A 17,771-nucleotide genomic window follows, 5' to 3' on the forward strand; every position below is an offset into this window, starting at 1 on the left:
CCTTCACTCTCATAGCGCTATGGGGCGATAATCCAACACCACCGGAGAGAGATCACAAGCAGGACTGATACTTACGTGCTCTCCGATGCACGGGTGTATCAATCGCCAACTTCCAGACTACGGGCTGTTGTGTGAAAGATTCTAAAACCCATAAAGCTATTTCGGCTCGCCCCGGGAATTGAACCCGCAACCACGCACACGCTAGAAATACTGCAGTGTGAATTCATCCTAAGCTTAAAACTAATTTTATATTTTTCGAATTTGACTCAAAATACTTAAGTTCTTTATCTAAATAAACTTTTTTCGTTGTTTACATAAGCCATTGGTCGTTGATAACCGGTCAATCGGTATAAATGCCCGCGAATTCCCGCCGTCGCCACATTGCGCCATAGACTATAGATACAGTCGGCCATGTTTTGGTTAAGTGTCGTGCTGTGCGCGGTCGCCGTGCGCGGGAATCCTACTCCGTAAGTAAAACCTTTTTATTTTTTCTAGTGTAGTGTAGTGAAAATGTTAAATTGCGAAATTGAATTTGATATGATAGGTGTGAATAATTGATTCCTTGCTTATTTAAAAAATGTAGCTGTGCTTTTGTTTGTAGTTTAAAAAGGGACGCGCAGGCCGGAATTTTGTACTTGTCATTATATCTTGCTAAGTTAAAATTAATGTAGTCATTACTATAAATATACAGGGTTACTTGTATGTAAATATTGCGCATCCTTTCATGAGGTGATAGTATAGGTCAATAAGGACAAATTTGATCATGGGATACACTGGGCAAAAGTAAACCCGTTTCAAGATAATCGAATTTCAAGATCTTCTCTTAAAAAGTCGTCTAGGTACACGTATTTTATATTATTAGTCAAAAGTCTCGTTTTTGCTGGGATGAAATATAGCCTATGTTACTCAGGGTTTAGCTTTCCATCAGTAAAATATTTTTTCTAATCGGTTCCGTAGTTTCAGAAACAAACAAAACATTTTTTCCTCTCTACTGCATTAGTAGAGATTAAAATGTCTTGCATCTGAGATGCTGAGCTTTTCAAAAAAACCCAATGAGGCGATAATATCATCAAGCGCGTTATAAACTTGACTAAATATCAATCCGAAGAAAATCGATCAATGGCGGAAAAGCTATTTTATGATTTTCCATGAAGTAGGTATCTAATAACTATAGATAATAGGGATCCAGTGAGATAACGTCTAAATAGCTTTCGCCAGACTCATTATAGGGCTGACAGATAAAGCTACGGTCTATCGCCAGACTGATAAAGTAAAATGAATCCAGGTGGGTAGTTTCCCACCCCAACTAGGTAATTTACCTATCGCTTTATCTTTCCTCATTTGGTACCAAAAAGTATTAATATCGTAATCATAGAGTATATTAAGTTTTACAAGGCTGTAACTAGTTGGTTAAACTGCTTATGAAGTTTGGAATCTTCCCTTGCGAAGCTGGATTAAATAAGACTCCGGTTTAATCACTACATAGTATAAACCAAAGTCGCTTTTTCCATCCCTATATCCCTTTGTACGCTTAACTCGTCAAAATTACGCAACTGATTTTCATACAGTTTTTTTTTAATAGATAGCGTGATTAAAGAGGAAGGTTTATATGTATAAAGTAACATACATAAAATACTGGGAAAATACTGTCATCCCGTGCGAAGCCGGGGCGGGTCGCTAGTATAAAATAGATAAAAATAATAGCACATGCATAATGCTTGACTGCCTCGTTGGTTAGCAGTGGCGTTGCGCAACTAGTGTGCACGGGGACACGGCTTCGAAATCCGGATCAGGCTTTAAGGGTTTTAAGAACTTTACGACCGTTTATATTGGGATTGCCAGTCCATCGTGCCATCGTTCGATGAGTGTGAAGGTATAATGAGTGCATCTGTGTCAATGCAAATGCTTGAGAGCTATACTCCTTAAAGCTAACATTCGGCTAGGAGGATCATCATGTAATACGATATGAAGAAGTACCTAATCAAAGAGTTCTTGCGTAAGATAATTAATAGGTAGTTACGTGGCGTGGGTGCCTTTTCGCGGAACCATTAAAATCATCAATAATAAAATTGTCTACGAGCGGAAGCCGCTAGTTTACCTGTTAATAACTAGATTAGCTCTGAATTGGAACAATTTATTATCAGAATAACTTGTTTGTTTGGGATTTTTAAGTGATGGTAGTTAGTTGTTAAGGTGAAGTCAAAGTTTGGTGACATAAAGCAGGTGTTTGCCGATTTTGTGTCGATAATTTGTGAGAGTGAATAACTTTTACATCCAGGTAGTGTAATGTGGTAGTTTTCTATGAATCTGAGTAGATGTACTTCATAAATTGATTTCTATCCAATTTCATAGACTTTTTAAAAAATAGATAAATCCTCAACCTTCATTATAAGAAATTACAATGCTATAAATTATAACTTTTTTACACTGAGAATGGAACGCGCTAGGTTTGACAGTGACAGTTGGAGTGTTGCAACGTAATTTATTTTTCATTTAAAGCGGGTAAATTGTGAGTTGGGAAAGGGATTTGAAGAATGAAATACATAGTTTCTATGTGTTTTTTTATGTTAGTGGATAGATGACAATTATGTTTAGTATATAAATAATAGCCTAATATTGGCTATAAGTAAATTCTGTTAAAGTTATGCATTCTTATGCTTTAATTTGATATTGACACACGAAACATAAGTGTTTTATGCAATTTAATCAAACAAATATTTTTCCTAAGATTATACAAAAATGGAAATCGCAAGCTTCTGCCCGCAACTTTTAAAGTGACATTTGACATTTAGGCAAAATAAAATTCCAGTGCTGGCAGCCTTAAGCCCCGTGTGAAAATAAACGTCAAACCAAGATAAGCTTGTACGGGGATAATTTAAAAATAATTCAATCGCGACTTTATCTTATAAGATAAGAAAACATTAACCTAGTGGCATTTACATAAATTATTACATATCTAGTAAATTTACTCAGTGTTACACGTGTGCAAGTATAATATAACCTATAGTAATAACCGGAGCGGTTCAAAGGTACGTTGTCAAAACTTCTGATAACTTTGTTTGGAGGTCAGGAATCGACTAAACGAGTTTGTTTTTTTTTTCTTCGAGACTTTACCGGTAATTTGATGTGAGTGCCAGTCCCTATGTTATTCTATTTTTTAATTATTTTGATTGGATATTAAAATTTACGATAACAATCTTCAGATTATTAAATATATTTTAATTAATGATGAATTGAAACATATGTTATTTATGACAAAGGTTTCTATAGCAATATATTTGACTTTTTTTTATTTGTTTGTTTGTAAAAGCTCTGAAAGTACAAAATCAATTTGAAAAATTCTTTCTCTGTTGGAAAACTACACAGTTCCATAGTAAATTAGGCTATATTTTATCCCAGTACGGACAGTAGTTCCCTCGGGACGCGGGTGCAACCGGTGGCGGAAGATAGTTTATTAATAAAAGAATCAAAAGTTTACACAAGTCCAATATACTTAAATAATAATGTTTTGTTTACATTTCATTGAGATAATAAGATATTGTTTTAAATACTCTTTGTCTTTGTAATTAAACAATATGAACTGACATGCAATATTACACAAGTTGAAACTTGTCTGAACACTTATCAATTCTACTAATAAAGTTTATTTTTTTTTTGTTTGTTTGTAAAGGCTCAGGCTACTAAACCAATTGGTAGTAAATAGTTGGAAAGCTACATTATTTCCGAGTAACACAGGTTATGTTTCATCCTGGTATGGGCAGTAGTTCCCACGGGACACGGGTGAAACTGTGGGAAAACAGCTAGTAGGTACAAAATCATCATCTCTGAGCCTTTTTCCCTCATGTTGGGGTCGGCTTCCAACCAATAAAATTAAATAATAGCAACATCAATATTTGTTTAGGAAAACTATTTCATGGAGCTTGTTGCTATGCAACAGCTGCATGTCAAGTTTAGCAACATTTTTTGTGGTCTATCCACAGATGGGTGACCATCTTGTCAAGACAAGTTCCTCTGTGTTTTAAACGGCATTGTAAATTCATAAATTGATGGGTCCTGGTGGTTGTTTGTACATTTTTGACAGTCATGTGAAATCTAGAAAGTCTGACAATCAGTCTTGCCAAAGGCTATCCAGTAACTGGTTTGAAGAAGTTTAGATATTGAATCGTGCCATATAAAACACTGGTACTCTGTGATATGTAGATATTTTTTTAAACAAATCCCAACTCTGGAATGATACCTACAAACCTTTTCACAATAGTGACCCACATCCCGTAAGAACTACTGCCCATACCAGGATAAAATATAGAATTTTTCAAATTGGTTCACTAGTTTCGGAGCCTTTTAGGGTGTAAAAAAAAAGTTTTCCTCTTTACTTCATTATTAATTATTTATTACCATAACAACACAATCATTAAAAAATAAAGCTAAAAATAAATCTTTTTATCATTTTAAATATCAAATGATGTTCTTAATCATCACAATTGTAGGTACAATGATACGATAGGGGCATTGACTTATCTTTATTGACAAATTAATAAGACTACTTAAAAATAAACCTTAATTCAGTACATTTAAAGTCCAAAATTGAGTTCTTGTATGGAGTTTATCATAATTGTCTTTGTAAATTCTCATTGAGTCATGTTTGAACAAGTATTGCATTGATTGTAAAAGTTAAGCTGCCCTTGCTAAGGTCATATCTTGGATGGCAGTATATAGTAGATAGTCTTTGTGTTATCTAAATTTCTTGGTTGCATGGATAGCTCATTAAATCTTTTAATTGTAACCTTTAACGAATATAATAAAGAGGAAAGGATTTTTTTTTGTTGAAACTAGTGAAGAATTTGAAAAATTCTTGAACTGTTAGAAAGCTACACTATCCCTAATAACATAGGCTATGTTTTGTCCAGGAATGGGAAGAAAATTACAAAATCGCAGGAAACAGCTAGTATTACTAATACTATAAATCCGAAAGTAATTCTGTCTGTCTGACTTTCACGCCAAAACTACTGTAATGATTTAAATGTTTGGTACAGTCGCCAGCAGGTCAACCTACCCGAATCTGTCAAATTTTACCAATCGAACATTACCCTTCAACTATTGTGATAGCGTTGAAAATCTATTGAAGAAATTAGGCCGATGTGCTGTTGATTGTACACAGATAGGCTTAAACTAGTCTCTAGGATACTTTTTATCCAGTCCTAGAAGTCATCATCCTCCAAGCCTTTTTCCTAACTATGTTGGCGTCGGCTTCCAGTCTAACCGGATGTAGCTGAGTACCAGTGCTTTACAAGCGCCTGCCCTGTCTGACCCCCTCAACCCAGTTACCCGTCCAATTTATCCAGTCAAGAATTCGTTTCCTCGAGAAGTATCAACTGTTTTCAACAATACATCTAGTTAATTTCTTTTTCTTCCATTTTCAGCGCCACAATGCCGGAAGCCTATGACACCATCATCATAGGCATGGGGGCAGCTGGCTGCACGGCTGCTTCCACGCTCAGCAAGGCTGGCAAGCGAGTGCTGGGGTTAGAAGCCATGGACAGGGTCGGGGGCCGAGTTAACACTGTGCCTTTTGGGGACGGTGTTGTTGAGTTGGGGGCGGAGTGGTGAGTAGCTTAACATATCTATAGGTACTATATTTGAGTGGGTTCACGCTTAGCAAGGCTGGCAAGCGAGTGTTGGGGTATGGACCGAGTCGGGGGCCGAATATATCCGTATGGAGTTTCTTGCCAGTTCTTCTATGTACCTAAGTCCCACTCTATAGAACCGTGCACCTAGCTATTGACGTTTCGTATAACGGTCTTTACGGAATAACTTTTGACTATAAGTGGATTTTTTTTCAATTCTGATGACGATATCAGTTTTACTCGCGATATAAGATCCGAATAACTTTCTAATGGAGGTTTAGTCTTGGTGGCTAAGGATTAATGGTATATCAATTTACAATATAGGTGATCGTACTTGTGCTCAGAATCTAATTGACCATAGATTTTTGCGAAAATTATACGTTAGATTTCTATGTACATTTTTTTATCGTTGTTTAATGGTACCTCAATCTTCCCCAGGATTCACGGCCAGTTCCCTTCCCGAGTCTACGACTTAGCGATCCAGAACAACGTGTCAATCCTCCCTCAAGACCTGGACTTCGACGTGTACCGCTCAGACGGCAGCTCCGGCGACAAACAGCTGCTGAACGAGCTCATGACCTTCAGCTTGGGGGTCGTGGATGACCCGCCTGAAGTGCCCGAACCGCTGGGGCAGTATATCACCAAGCGGTGAGTTTTATTGTGGAAAATCATCAAATAACCCCTTCCGAAGTCATCAAATGACCCCTCCCGAAGTCATCAAATTACCCCTACTGAAGTCATCAAATAACCCCTTCCGAAGTCATCAAATGACCCCTTCCGAAGTCATCAAATGACCCTCCCGAAGTCATCAAAAGACCCCTTCCGAAGTCATCAAACAACCCCTCCCAAAGTCACCAATTGACCCCTACCAAAGTCAACAAGTGACCCAGCTTGGGGGTCGTGGATGACCCGCCTGAAGTGCCCGAGCCACTGGGGCAGTATATCACCAAGCGGTGAGTTTTATTTTGGGGCAGGAATTGAAGATAAGGTTTATCACAATAAGCAGTCATCATCTTCCGAGCGTTTTCTTTTGTAAGATAGTAATGTTGAAAAAATTGTGGTGGTTCCGGCGGTTCTACCGTAACTATACTACTCATTTTCTTGTGAAGTGACACTCATTTCATCTTTTTAGGTACTCCTTTATCTACTATCCCTATGAACTCCCCATGACAGTTTGCGCACTGAATAAAATTAATTCCTGTAAACTACCTCTATGTTATCCTTTATGTATTTCCATATGTACTCGACCTACATATGTACTCCTGTGTGCACTCCACTTATCCACTAGCGATTATTTGCTACTTCTCTAAACTCCCCCTACGTAATCCCTTCTTCACTCCCCTTATGTACTCCCTTTCATACTCCCTTCCCTCTTTTATGTACTCTTCCTATATGCTCCACCATTATGAATTTCCCCTAATATAAAAATCTAAAAAAACATATTTCTCCTTTCCAGCCTAATGGACTACATAAAAACGAACCACCCAGCCCTCCTCCAAGACAAAGACTTCATAGACAACCTCCTAGAGTTCCTAGACCTAGTCATAGACAACTACGAGTCTTCCAACTCCTGGAACGATGTGTCTACGGAGACGAGGTATGCGGAGCTGGATGGACATCAGCACATGAGTTGGCATAGGAATGGATATAAGACGCTGTTTCAGATTTTGTTGGTGAGTTGGTTATCAATTCAATTTCATTTCAATATATTTCTTTCAGACTTGTTTTCGGCCCAAGTATCATACTGCCTCTTTTTGAATAGAGTGTCCTTGGAGTTTGTTGCCGAGTTGTTCTTCTCCGTAAGACCAACTCTTTGGAACCGTGCAACTAGTTTGACGTTTCGAAAGAGCTGTATGGTATACAAAATGACTTTGACATCTGCCAAACTTTTTCCTAACTATGTTGGGGTCGGCTTCCAATTAATAAAATAATAAAATTAACAGTTTGCAGCTGAGTATCAGTCTATTCTATAAGTCTATTCTATACTTGAGAGGCTGGTGCTTTAACCACTAGCCCAGCACTCCTCAAACGTCTTCTTAATATTTCTAATCCTACCATTTCAGAACACCTACAACAATGGACCAGGCTACCCTACCTTAGACATTAAGCTGAAGAAGGAAGTCTCCCAGATCTCCTGGCCCCAGGATCCCAACGCTGATGTAGTGGTAACATGTACTGATGGTACAACCTATAGAGCGAAGAATGTCATCGTTACCGTGTCTTTGGGAGTATTGAAGGAGAGGTAAGGATCCGCCTAGGCGTTTCGTATTAAGGTCGTCAAGTGCCTTGTTGGTCTAGCTGTCTCAGTTTTTAGGACCTGCGGCTGCTGAGCACGAGGTCTCGGGTTCGATTCTCGGGACGGAAACTTTCACAAAGAAGTCCAGAGTTTGGAAATCGTTGTGTGCCACATGGAGCGACTGCCTATCTGACCTCTTCAACATCAATGCTGGTTGTCAGTCTTTCATCTGACTCCCTGCTAAGCTAATATAGAAGACTGAATTTTGAGCAAATTGGTCATTGTGAAGAAATGTTTTTATGACAAATTTTATCTTTGTCGGTTTTATTTATAACTGTGAAACAACGAAACCACTGGCCAAAGACTGTTACAGCCTTTTTATCATCCCACTGCTGGGCTGCGGCCTCCTCTCACACGGAGAAGGATTGAGCATTAATCACCACGCTTGCTCAATGCGGGTTGATGATTTCAGACTATAGTCCAGGTTTCCTCGAGATGTTTTCCTTCACCTTTATAAACTACAAAATAATTATCAAAATCTAGCAGTTTTAGTAGTTATGTTCCACAATTTGTAGCTCCTGAGTACGTAGTGAATAAACCAATTTTCATCTAAGTCGGCTGAGCACTTCTAAGAATTATAAGTAGCGTAACTAACACAATTTTTTTACAGTCACCATATTTTTTTCTAAAACAAAAATTAAACAGCAAAACACAAAAATATTATTTTCAGACACGCAACACTATTTACGCCAGGGTTGCCACAAGCAAAAATAACGGCCATAGACAAAGGTTTAACACTCGGTTTGATAGGCAAAATTATACTACGATTCCCCGAGAAATTTTGGGAGGAGGGCAAACAAAACTTTTATTTGTTTTGGGATAAGAAGGATAAGGAAGCAATGGGGGATGATTGGGGGAGACAGTTGGTTCAGGTTTCGTTCCCTATGGGGGCCAGTAATGTCATGACTGTATGGACTAAAGGCGATGTAGCTAAATTGGTTAGTATAGAAAGTAGGGGTTGAAATGGGGTGTCAAATTGCTTATGAAGATTTAAAATTGCTTTTTGCGATTTCAATGTATGGGCTCTGGTTTCTATGGTCGAGAATCGATTGGTTTTGCTTACGGACGGTAGAAAAAAACCTTAAAAATAAAGTTAGAAGGAAAAAAAACGTAGAAATGCGTCTAAAGGTTGGAGTGAAAGAGCATTCGAAGCCAAAATATAAGATAAAAAAACCATTGTCTGTAAAGTCGTGTTACTGACGATAGTTGAACGTGACAACATGAGTAGCTGCCGATTGTGCCTCTTTGTCGCTCGCTGCGTGCTCTCGCTTGCACTTCAAGCCTTAAACGGAACGCCTCAGAGCGAGGTAACGCCGCATGAGTCATGTTTTTTCGTGCGTGCAGCCGGCTCCATCGATTTATAAGACGTTGTCACGTCAAAAGTTATTTATTCAAAGTAGGCTGAAAATATGTTTTCTTTTTTAAGAAGGCTTTTTTCAAAATTTTTGTGATACGCATGTTTGTATGCTATATTTTGGGTGTCTTTATGTATTTATATTACATATGTGTATTGTGTAAAGTATAATACATTTTTATATTATGTAGTTTATCACATACTATATACTGCACTTATATAATACAAGCTAATAAGTAGTTTAGAATGGGCCAACCGACCGTGTGAAAAAAGGTTTCCCGCTTGGCATAAAGTTGCGCACTTCTAAGCTTAATATCTCTATGGTTCCTTCCATGAGGCTTATGTCAAAAACTACCTTCCTTAGTAAGTAAAACGCGTCGTTCCTCGTTCATAGAAACTGGTCTAAGTATCATAAGTAAGCTTTTGGCTGTCGTTGCCACTTTCTGGGGATAGTTGATGCAAGCAAACGACAATTACCGATAGAGTGCGCATGACGTACGGCTTAAAAATCGAAGCTTAAAGGTCAAAGTTCATTTATCACCTTCGCTTCCACCCAGTTCAATATATTCAAATATGGGTTTTAAGTATGTATTCATATAGATAGATTATTCTTTATTGTACTCCAAGAAAATTAACAACACAGGACATCACAACACACAAAGAACAGTACAATTGGCGGTCTTATCGCTAAGTAGCGATTTCTGCCAGACAACCTTTGGATGGAGTTTATCTGTAGAACACATTGAAAAACGGGCAGTTTAGGGTGTACACACATCTAGATTACCGTCAACAGACCGTCATTGTGTCTGGTTGGTCCCCGCGGTTGTTTCTCAGGCTCTAGACTTTAGACATAATCATTTACCACAAAGAGACAAAACAGAAAAAATGGAATGAGTCAACAGTATTACAAAAAAGTCGTGTGGCACATTTAGAGGGGCTCGTGGCTAAGTAGCAGCCCCACAGGAAGATTGATTAAAACTTTAGTTGCGGTTGCTGCGGTCTATGGATGGGTAAATTTTTGAGGGACTTTTGATTTTACGCCGCGAATCCACAGCTAGCATGTGTTCGCGGGGCGGTTGCAGTGTCGCGGACATGTTAGTAATGTTCGCGCGCAATGTGTCACTGTTTGCTACAGCGAGTACACCACGAGATACATGCGGTGTGACAAACAGTGCCGCACCAAGGGGGAATCTCGCATGTATTGAATTGTTGATCTCCGTTTTCATTTTGAGAACTTCAGTAATCTTAAGACAAAAAAATTAGTCTTAATATATTTTTTTGCGTTAATTTCCAGTGCAAAGGAGAAATTGCACTATAGAATTTAAACAGCTTTTTACATATTTCGCACTGTCAAAATTTTATCCTTTCTAGACACCACAATCTATTTTCTCCATCACTACCTCAAGAAAAAATCACAGTCATAGACAAAATGTCTATGGGCGTCGAAGCGAAAGTCGTCCTTCTATTTGACAGCCATTGGTTTTCCAACGCCTCTTGGTTCCTTTATCTATGGCAAGGCAGAGACAAGAGCGGTGTTACCAAGGAGGATTATTGGACAACAAGGCTAAATGAAATTAGTACTCCTAAGGGCACAGATTATGCTTTAACTTTTTGGATAAATGGCGATATCGCTAAATTGGTAGGTCAAAGATTAGTTTAGGGAATTAAACTAGTAGATTTTAGAAGAAATATTAACAGCCTGCAAGATCTGAGCCTGTTAAAATAAGACTAATTCTTGGTTAATTTAATAAAGGTTCTAATTAATATTGTAACGTACGACATACTAATAAATAAATTATAGGTACTAATAATATAAAACATGGTGCTAATTGTATGCGAACAATGTATGGTACAATGGTTATTAAGCTAACTGTGTATGTCAATGTGTAAAAGTTTAATAAATAACTAGCTTTCGCCCGCGGTTTCACCCGCCGCTTCCCGTAGCCGGATGGTGACAAAAACTATCCTAAAATCTTCTCCCGGGTCTAAGTTACCTCCCCTCTAATTTTCAGCCAAATCGGTCAAGCCGTTTTCATGTTATGTCGTGACAACGGAAAGTGGGTTTCATTTTTATATATATAGATGATATTTTGTCTAGCTAGGTAGTCAATTGTTTAGGTCATGGTTTTCACAGTGAAATAATCTTACAAAGAACCCTAAACATTCACTCATCGACAAACCGTCCATATCAACCCTATCTTCCCTGTGATAGCCATTTAGCCACGAGCCCCATTAACACATAAAACCTCCTTGTTATAGACACAACACCCTCTTCTCACCACAATTACCTCAAGCAAAAGTGACAGCCATAGACAAATTGTCTATAGGCGTCGTAGGAAAGGTTATACTTGAATTCGAAAACGCCTGGTGGGACAGCAACAGATCTTTCGCATTTCTTTGGAAAAATGATGACAAAAACAGCTTGAGTGATGACGAAAAATGGGTGACGAATTTCAGTGGCGTTTCCCCCCCAATGGGGAATAGCAAGTCTATTACCCTGTGGTCTAATGGGGAAGTCACTAAATTGGTAGGTGGAATTATTTGGTAAAACGTTTTGGACGCTAACAAAGGTGGTTGCATGTTGGGATATCAACAAGAATTGGCGTATGCAAGAATATATTATGAGTATTTGTTGTCTAGCTAGCTAGTCAATCAAAGTTTTCACAGTGAAATAATATTACAAAGAACAGACATATTTATTTGTGGGAAATCATGACCCCTCCCGCTGTGGGTTAGCAGCGTGAGAGTGTCAGACTCTTACTGACTAAACACCACCATGATCCTTCTTAAGCCCTTTATGTACCAGCGCCGCGGTAACTTGCGCGAACAATCCCGCAGCTGTATATAGCAACCTCACCTTTACTTCAATAGCCACTTAGCCACGAGCCCCCTCTAAATCAAAACCCTCTTGTTATAGACACAGCACCCTCTTCAGACCACAATTACCTCAACAAAAGGTGACTACCATAGAGAAATTGTCTATAGGTGTCGTAGGCAAGGTCATACTTGAATTCGAAAACGCCTGGTGGGATAAGACAAAATGGTTTCCATTTATATGGAAAAGTGATGACAAAAAACGTTTGAGTGATGACGAAAAATGGGTGACGAATTTCAGTGGCGTTTCCCCCCCAATGGGGAATAGCAAGTCTTTAACTCTATGGTCTTGTGGGGAAGTCGCTAAATTGGTAGGTTGAATTATTTGATGAATCTCTTGGACTTAACAAAGGTGATGAATGTGATGATTGCATGTTGGGATATTGGCACTAAAAATATTTATTTTATGTTAAGTTTATGAAGTAAATTGTATGTTAAGTTATCGGACTGCTAAATTACGATGCTAAAGGTAAAGTCACATATTAAACTTGACTATTGAGCTGTGAAAGCACCTAAAATATGTATTTTTGTCAAACTTGTGGCCATGGAGTGCGCAAATGTGTAATTTCAGCTTGGTCACTCTTTTTAATAAAAAAATATAGGTCAGTAGGTATACCAAACACTCAAATCCATGAATGTATACACACTATAATATGCATTTCTAAAAATCATTCATCCATTTTGTCTTGAAATTCACATCAAATATGAAATACCTATTGCATCCATAAAAATTGGAGGCATCACATACATTGCTTGTCTATGGCTAACAGCTGCATCCTGGCGTGAATATCAACGTGTCTGGACAATGTTATTTTTATAATGGCTGATATTTATTTCTCTGCCTGCCCACGTTACTCTAGCAATTATTTACGAAAAAATTAAGTAATTTTTTTTTGTGGGGTCAGTTTGCCAGATATAGGTAATAAAAAAAAATAAAACTTATTTTGCAATAAAACTTATTTTACTTATTTAACTTATTTTGCTCCTTAGTAAATTATCCGAAAAGGAACTTCGAACCTCGTTTTCGCAAGTGAACAAATAATTAATTAATTACCAACAAACATATTACCTTTTTATAAAAGAACTTTTTCGCCCCACCTTTACTCTGGCAAATTCACCCCACCCCGCTCAACATTCACAAAACATTCCAGACACACGTCAATATTTTCGCCAAGTCTCCCAAAAGACAAAGCTGAGGCTATCGACAAACTAGCTATTGGGGTCGTCGATAAGATCGTACTACTTTTCCCAAAAGCATGGTGGCCAAAAACAGCTACTTTCTTTGGCTTTATATGGAACGGGGAGGAAAAGGCGAAAGTCTCTAAAGAGGACTTGTGGACTACTAAGATATTTGGGGCGAGTTCCCCAATGGGGTCGTTGCACGCACTAACGTTGTGGACAAGTGGAGATGGGGCTAAGTTGGTTAGTATTTCTTGGTGCATGATTTTTGGTTATATTCGAACGTTATAGCTACAATTCTAATTATTGTCACATATTTTTGGTATATGAAATGATATGCATGGGCCGCATGAAAGCATTTAAAATCAAATAAATCTATTTCCATATTTCACGATTGCAATTTTAAATTGGTAAAGTTTATCTGAGTATTTCTTTATACAATGACTGACAATGATAATAAGATTCACTTATAAAACATTAAAAACTTCAGATCAACTCTATCAACACATATGTAGTTCACTATGAAGTCAGCCATTTGACGGCTCATGCTCACGCATTAATGTTTTGTCTATAAACTGACTTCAAAACTTCGTAGTGGCAAAGTTATTTGACTGAGATATACATTGTTTAGGCTCAAAGCATTTGGTATACTATCTCGTAATATTTTAGGTGGAAACCTTACCTGAAGATGTCGTAAAGAGGAAAGTAATGGAACTCGTGAGGAGGTTCATGGGCAAAGGCAAGACTATACCGGAGCCTATTGCTATGCTCAGGTAAGATATTATAATTTTCATACAAACATATAGTTATCGGCACGGATAATGAGCTCTCGGCGGAAGAGTGGGGATCGCTTTGCGCACTGTACACTTAAGGCAATAAACCAATAAATCACTTCTGCGCAGGTGAAGGTCAGGGCTCAATATCCCTGCCGACGATTATACTCATATATAAAAAAAGCTTTATTTATTACTAGCCGTTCCCGGGGTAAGTTCTAGCTTACATCACCCCGGGATAGTTTAACTTTTCAACTGTGAAAGATTTTTTCAAATCGGTGCTGTATTTTCAGAGCCACGAGGGTAAGTTAATTATATTAGTATAAGTTTAGTTTAGAAGTATAAATTTACTAGCTTTACTGGGCGGATCCTCCAGCGTTTCGAGGAAACCTCCCTGCACCCTAAAAAAGTAGCCTAGACCTTTCTCAAGCCCTTGACTCTAGACTTTGTACCAAAGGAGATGGCCAAAAAAACACCCAGAGTCGACAGGAACTTCATATGTATGATTGGATTCAGTATAATTTGTGGATTTTAAAAAGTATTTCAAATCATCTAAAACCGGCCAAGTGCGAGTCGGACTCGTGCACGAAGGGTTCCGTAAATTACAGTTAAATCAACCTATCTCAAAAACTATAAGAGATACTTTGATCAAACCAAAAATCGTTGAAAGAGTTAATTAGCATGCATCACCTCTATTTTTTTTAGAATTTTATACCCCGTAGTTATAAAAATAGAGGGGGACATACTTTTTACGACTTTGAGAGCTGATATCTCAAAAACCGTTCACTTTAAGAAAAATGTTTTTTAGAAAACTTTATATCATTTTAAAAGACCTTTCCATTGATACCCCACACGGGTATGTACATCGAAAAAAAAAATTTCATCCCTCAGTTACATGTATGGGGGGCCCCACCCCCAATTCTTTTTTTTACTATTTAGTGTCATATTTTTGTAGCGGTTCATACAACACATATTCCCATCAAATTTCATCACTGTAGTACTTATAGTTTCCGAGTAAATCGGCTGTGACAGACGGACAGACGGACAGACGGACAGACGGACAGACGGACAGACGGACAGACGGACATGACGAAACTATAAGGGTTCCGTTTTTGCCATTTTGGCTACGGAACCCTAAAAACCATGGGGTTCTCTTTTTATAACGTTTTTTCGATCAAGATTTTAGTTCACAAAAAAGTTTACTTTTACTATTTGATGTTCGTTAGAAGTTGAATGCAGACTCGTGATTGGACCGTTTTGCATTGCTAAGTCATTTGTTATATTTGACAATGTCACATGGCGCTATTTTCAAAGACAATTTCTCCAAAAACATTTCATAGCCAGTTGTGAAGGTTGCATGTAACTGCGAAACCTCTCCAAGTAGGTAAGGTCTGTGCTTAATCGTATCTGGAGTGGTTAAATACAAGACCTTTTAATCTCCAGGCAAACTCTGTAACTATGGGAATATTACCATTGGCTTGTATAATGTTAGTGTACCTTGTTTTTTATGTGCCTTGATATCAATAATCTTATAAATCAACATAAATTCAACAGAACTTATTTTTGTGAAAATATGATATAGCTCCTATACCCCATGGATTTCAGGCTGGATTTTTTGGCACCATCAAAGGTCAATAATAATGAACCCATTGGTACCCATTTCGTTGCTGTCGATTCTGGTTTTTTTTTCTATGAAAATTTGGCCATCTCCTTTCAGTCTAACTACCGAAGTTTTACATCCATAATTGCATACACAAATTTTACCGTAAAGCAAAAATTTTTTTTCCGATTTTATAAATATTTCAGTAACAGACGCTAATAGAATCCAATTCCCTTTCAGGTCATCATGGTTCTCAAACCCTTACACCCGCGGCAGCTATACCTACGACAACATTTTGACTCCACAATACCCCAACGCTAGGGCTACTCTGGCCGAGCCCCTACTAGACAGCAGCGGAGCCCCACGCGTGTTATTCGCGGGCGAAGCCACCGACAACACACATTTCTCGACCGTTCACGGCGCTACGGACACGGGTTTCAGGGAAGCCAACAGGTTACTGCCGACGGCTAAATTGTAAAGAGTTTTTTGTATGATACGCCAAATGTCTTTGCGTGTCTGAAGTTTTAGCTATTTGAATCTTTGTGCGTTTTGTTCGTAAAAGAGATAAGAGAGAAACTTTGCGTTTCCGATTTTATATAGTTAAAAAGATTGAATTGAGAACTTCGTCCTTTTTGGGGAAGTCGGTTAAAAATTATATGCTACTGCACATGTGTAATCAAATGGCTAACTTCAGAATAGCAAAAATATTTGGCGATTCTACACGATTTTATACAAAGTGAAATATCAATATTTAATAAAGTATATCAATTATATTTATACGTATAGAAAATGATGAATTGTTGAATGTGTTATTATTTTATGATTGAAGTACCTAAGAACTTTTTTACCCCACAATCCTTACCTTTACATAAAAAAGATAATAATATGTTGAAATTAAAGAATTGAGATTAACCACAGAAATAATAGTTCCTAATTTTAGTAGCAAATTAATTACAGTTTAATTCATATCATAGTTATTTATAGCAACGAATAGTACTTTTCTATAAATGTAATGAAATAAAAAAAGAACTTATCGAACCCAATTTTAAAGAACTTCTTTGCCCCCTTTTTTGAACCTTAGAGATTAATATTGTTGAAAGTTGTGCACAAATGTTGCTGACTGCACACAAATACATGTCAATTTTATTATTATTTAAATTAAAATATTTAATAGAAAATCTATGCAAATCTGTATACACTGTGTATTTAAGTTTTATTTTATTTAAGTCAATAAATTAAATATATTTTGCACATTCCAGTGTAATGGAATATTTTTATTTTTTGCAATTATTTTTTTAAGATTTTTTTTTTTATATAATTAATTGTGAACTGCCATATAAGAATGCACAATTTGTTTGCTTGCGCGCACAATGATTTGAATAGGTTTAAAATGCCATAAAAATATGTACAAATATTAAAAGTTAGTAAAAAAGTGTTTTGACTTAAAAAATTTGACTGAAAGTATGGAGGCTCTATCAAAAATATTAACTTTTCTAGTATTTTTGTTTTAATAAAAACAACCAAAGTCGAGAAAATCTAGACTGCTTTTTATATCCTTTAATACATTTTATTACATTAGCACATTTGCACCATTTTACTATAACGATAACCAAACCATAACCAGCCGTATACTTGCCGCCCATTGGTCACGGCGATTTGACAACTGAAAATGGTTCGGTTATCGTTATAGTATTTAAATGGTGCCTTCCGTAATAGTTAAAAAGCCAAAATATTGTATTGAATTAACAATATTATGAAAAAATGCAAAAATTATATAGCATTGTTGCAATACCGAAGTGTATAAGAATGTATAATCGTTGTAAATTGTAAGTAAGTATAGAAAATGTCATTTATAAGAAATTATTATATTTATATGTTTTGTAATGAATTATGACGAATAAAATTTTATGAAAATATACTTACCTACATATTTATTTATCACTTGCTTTCGGAATAAATAAGTACTTCGAGCGCTTAGATCATCTCCCGAGGCTTTTCCCAACTATGTTGAGGTCGGCTTCCAGTCTAACCGGATGCGGTTTTACAAGGAGCGACTGCCTCCTTGTTACTT

The 17,771-nt window shown here is 37.2% G+C and overlaps 1 protein-coding gene across 7 annotated transcripts; it reads left to right on the forward strand.

The window, feature by feature from the left end:
- The first annotated feature begins 306 nt into the window (after positions 1–306).
- LOC110380264 (possible lysine-specific histone demethylase 1) lies at positions 307–16,497 on the forward strand. Of its 7 annotated transcripts, none has more exons than XM_049840204.2 (8): positions 307–467; positions 5,421–5,603; positions 6,063–6,272; positions 7,081–7,297; positions 7,688–7,866; positions 8,591–8,858; positions 13,997–14,100; positions 15,941–16,497. In XM_049840204.2, exons 1-8 carry the CDS (start codon positions 412–414, stop codon positions 16,176–16,178), a joined length of 1,455 nt encoding a protein of 484 aa, XP_049696161.2. In that variant the 5' UTR covers positions 307–411; the 3' UTR covers positions 16,179–16,497. The 7 variants fall into 7 exon arrangements, with proteins under 7 accessions (XP_049696161.2, XP_049696163.2, XP_049696159.2 ...); XM_049840206.2 differs by lacking the exon at positions 8,591–8,858 and adding an exon at positions 10,646–10,913; XM_049840202.2 differs by lacking the exon at positions 8,591–8,858 and adding an exon at positions 11,534–11,801.
- Positions 16,498–17,771: the final 1,274 nt, after the last annotated feature.

Source organism: Helicoverpa armigera, chromosome 31 (genome assembly GCF_030705265.1).
Source record: "Helicoverpa armigera isolate CAAS_96S chromosome 31, ASM3070526v1, whole genome shotgun sequence".
Classification (NCBI taxonomy): Eukaryota; Metazoa; Arthropoda; class Insecta; order Lepidoptera; family Noctuidae; genus Helicoverpa; species Helicoverpa armigera.

Coding starts and splice junctions, on each gene's coding strand:
- LOC110380264 (XM_049840201.2), top strand. CDS start 412: ATGTTTTGGTTAAGTGTCGTGCTGTGCGCGGTCGCCGTGCGCGGGAAT. Junction 5,604..6,062: donor GTTGAGTTGGGGGCGGAGTG/GTGAGTAGCTTA, acceptor AATCTTCCCCAG/GATTCACGGCCAGTTCCCTT. Junction 13,571..13,996: donor GTGGAGATGGGGCTAAGTTG/GTTAGTATTTCT, acceptor GTAATATTTTAG/GTGGAAACCTTACCTGAAGA.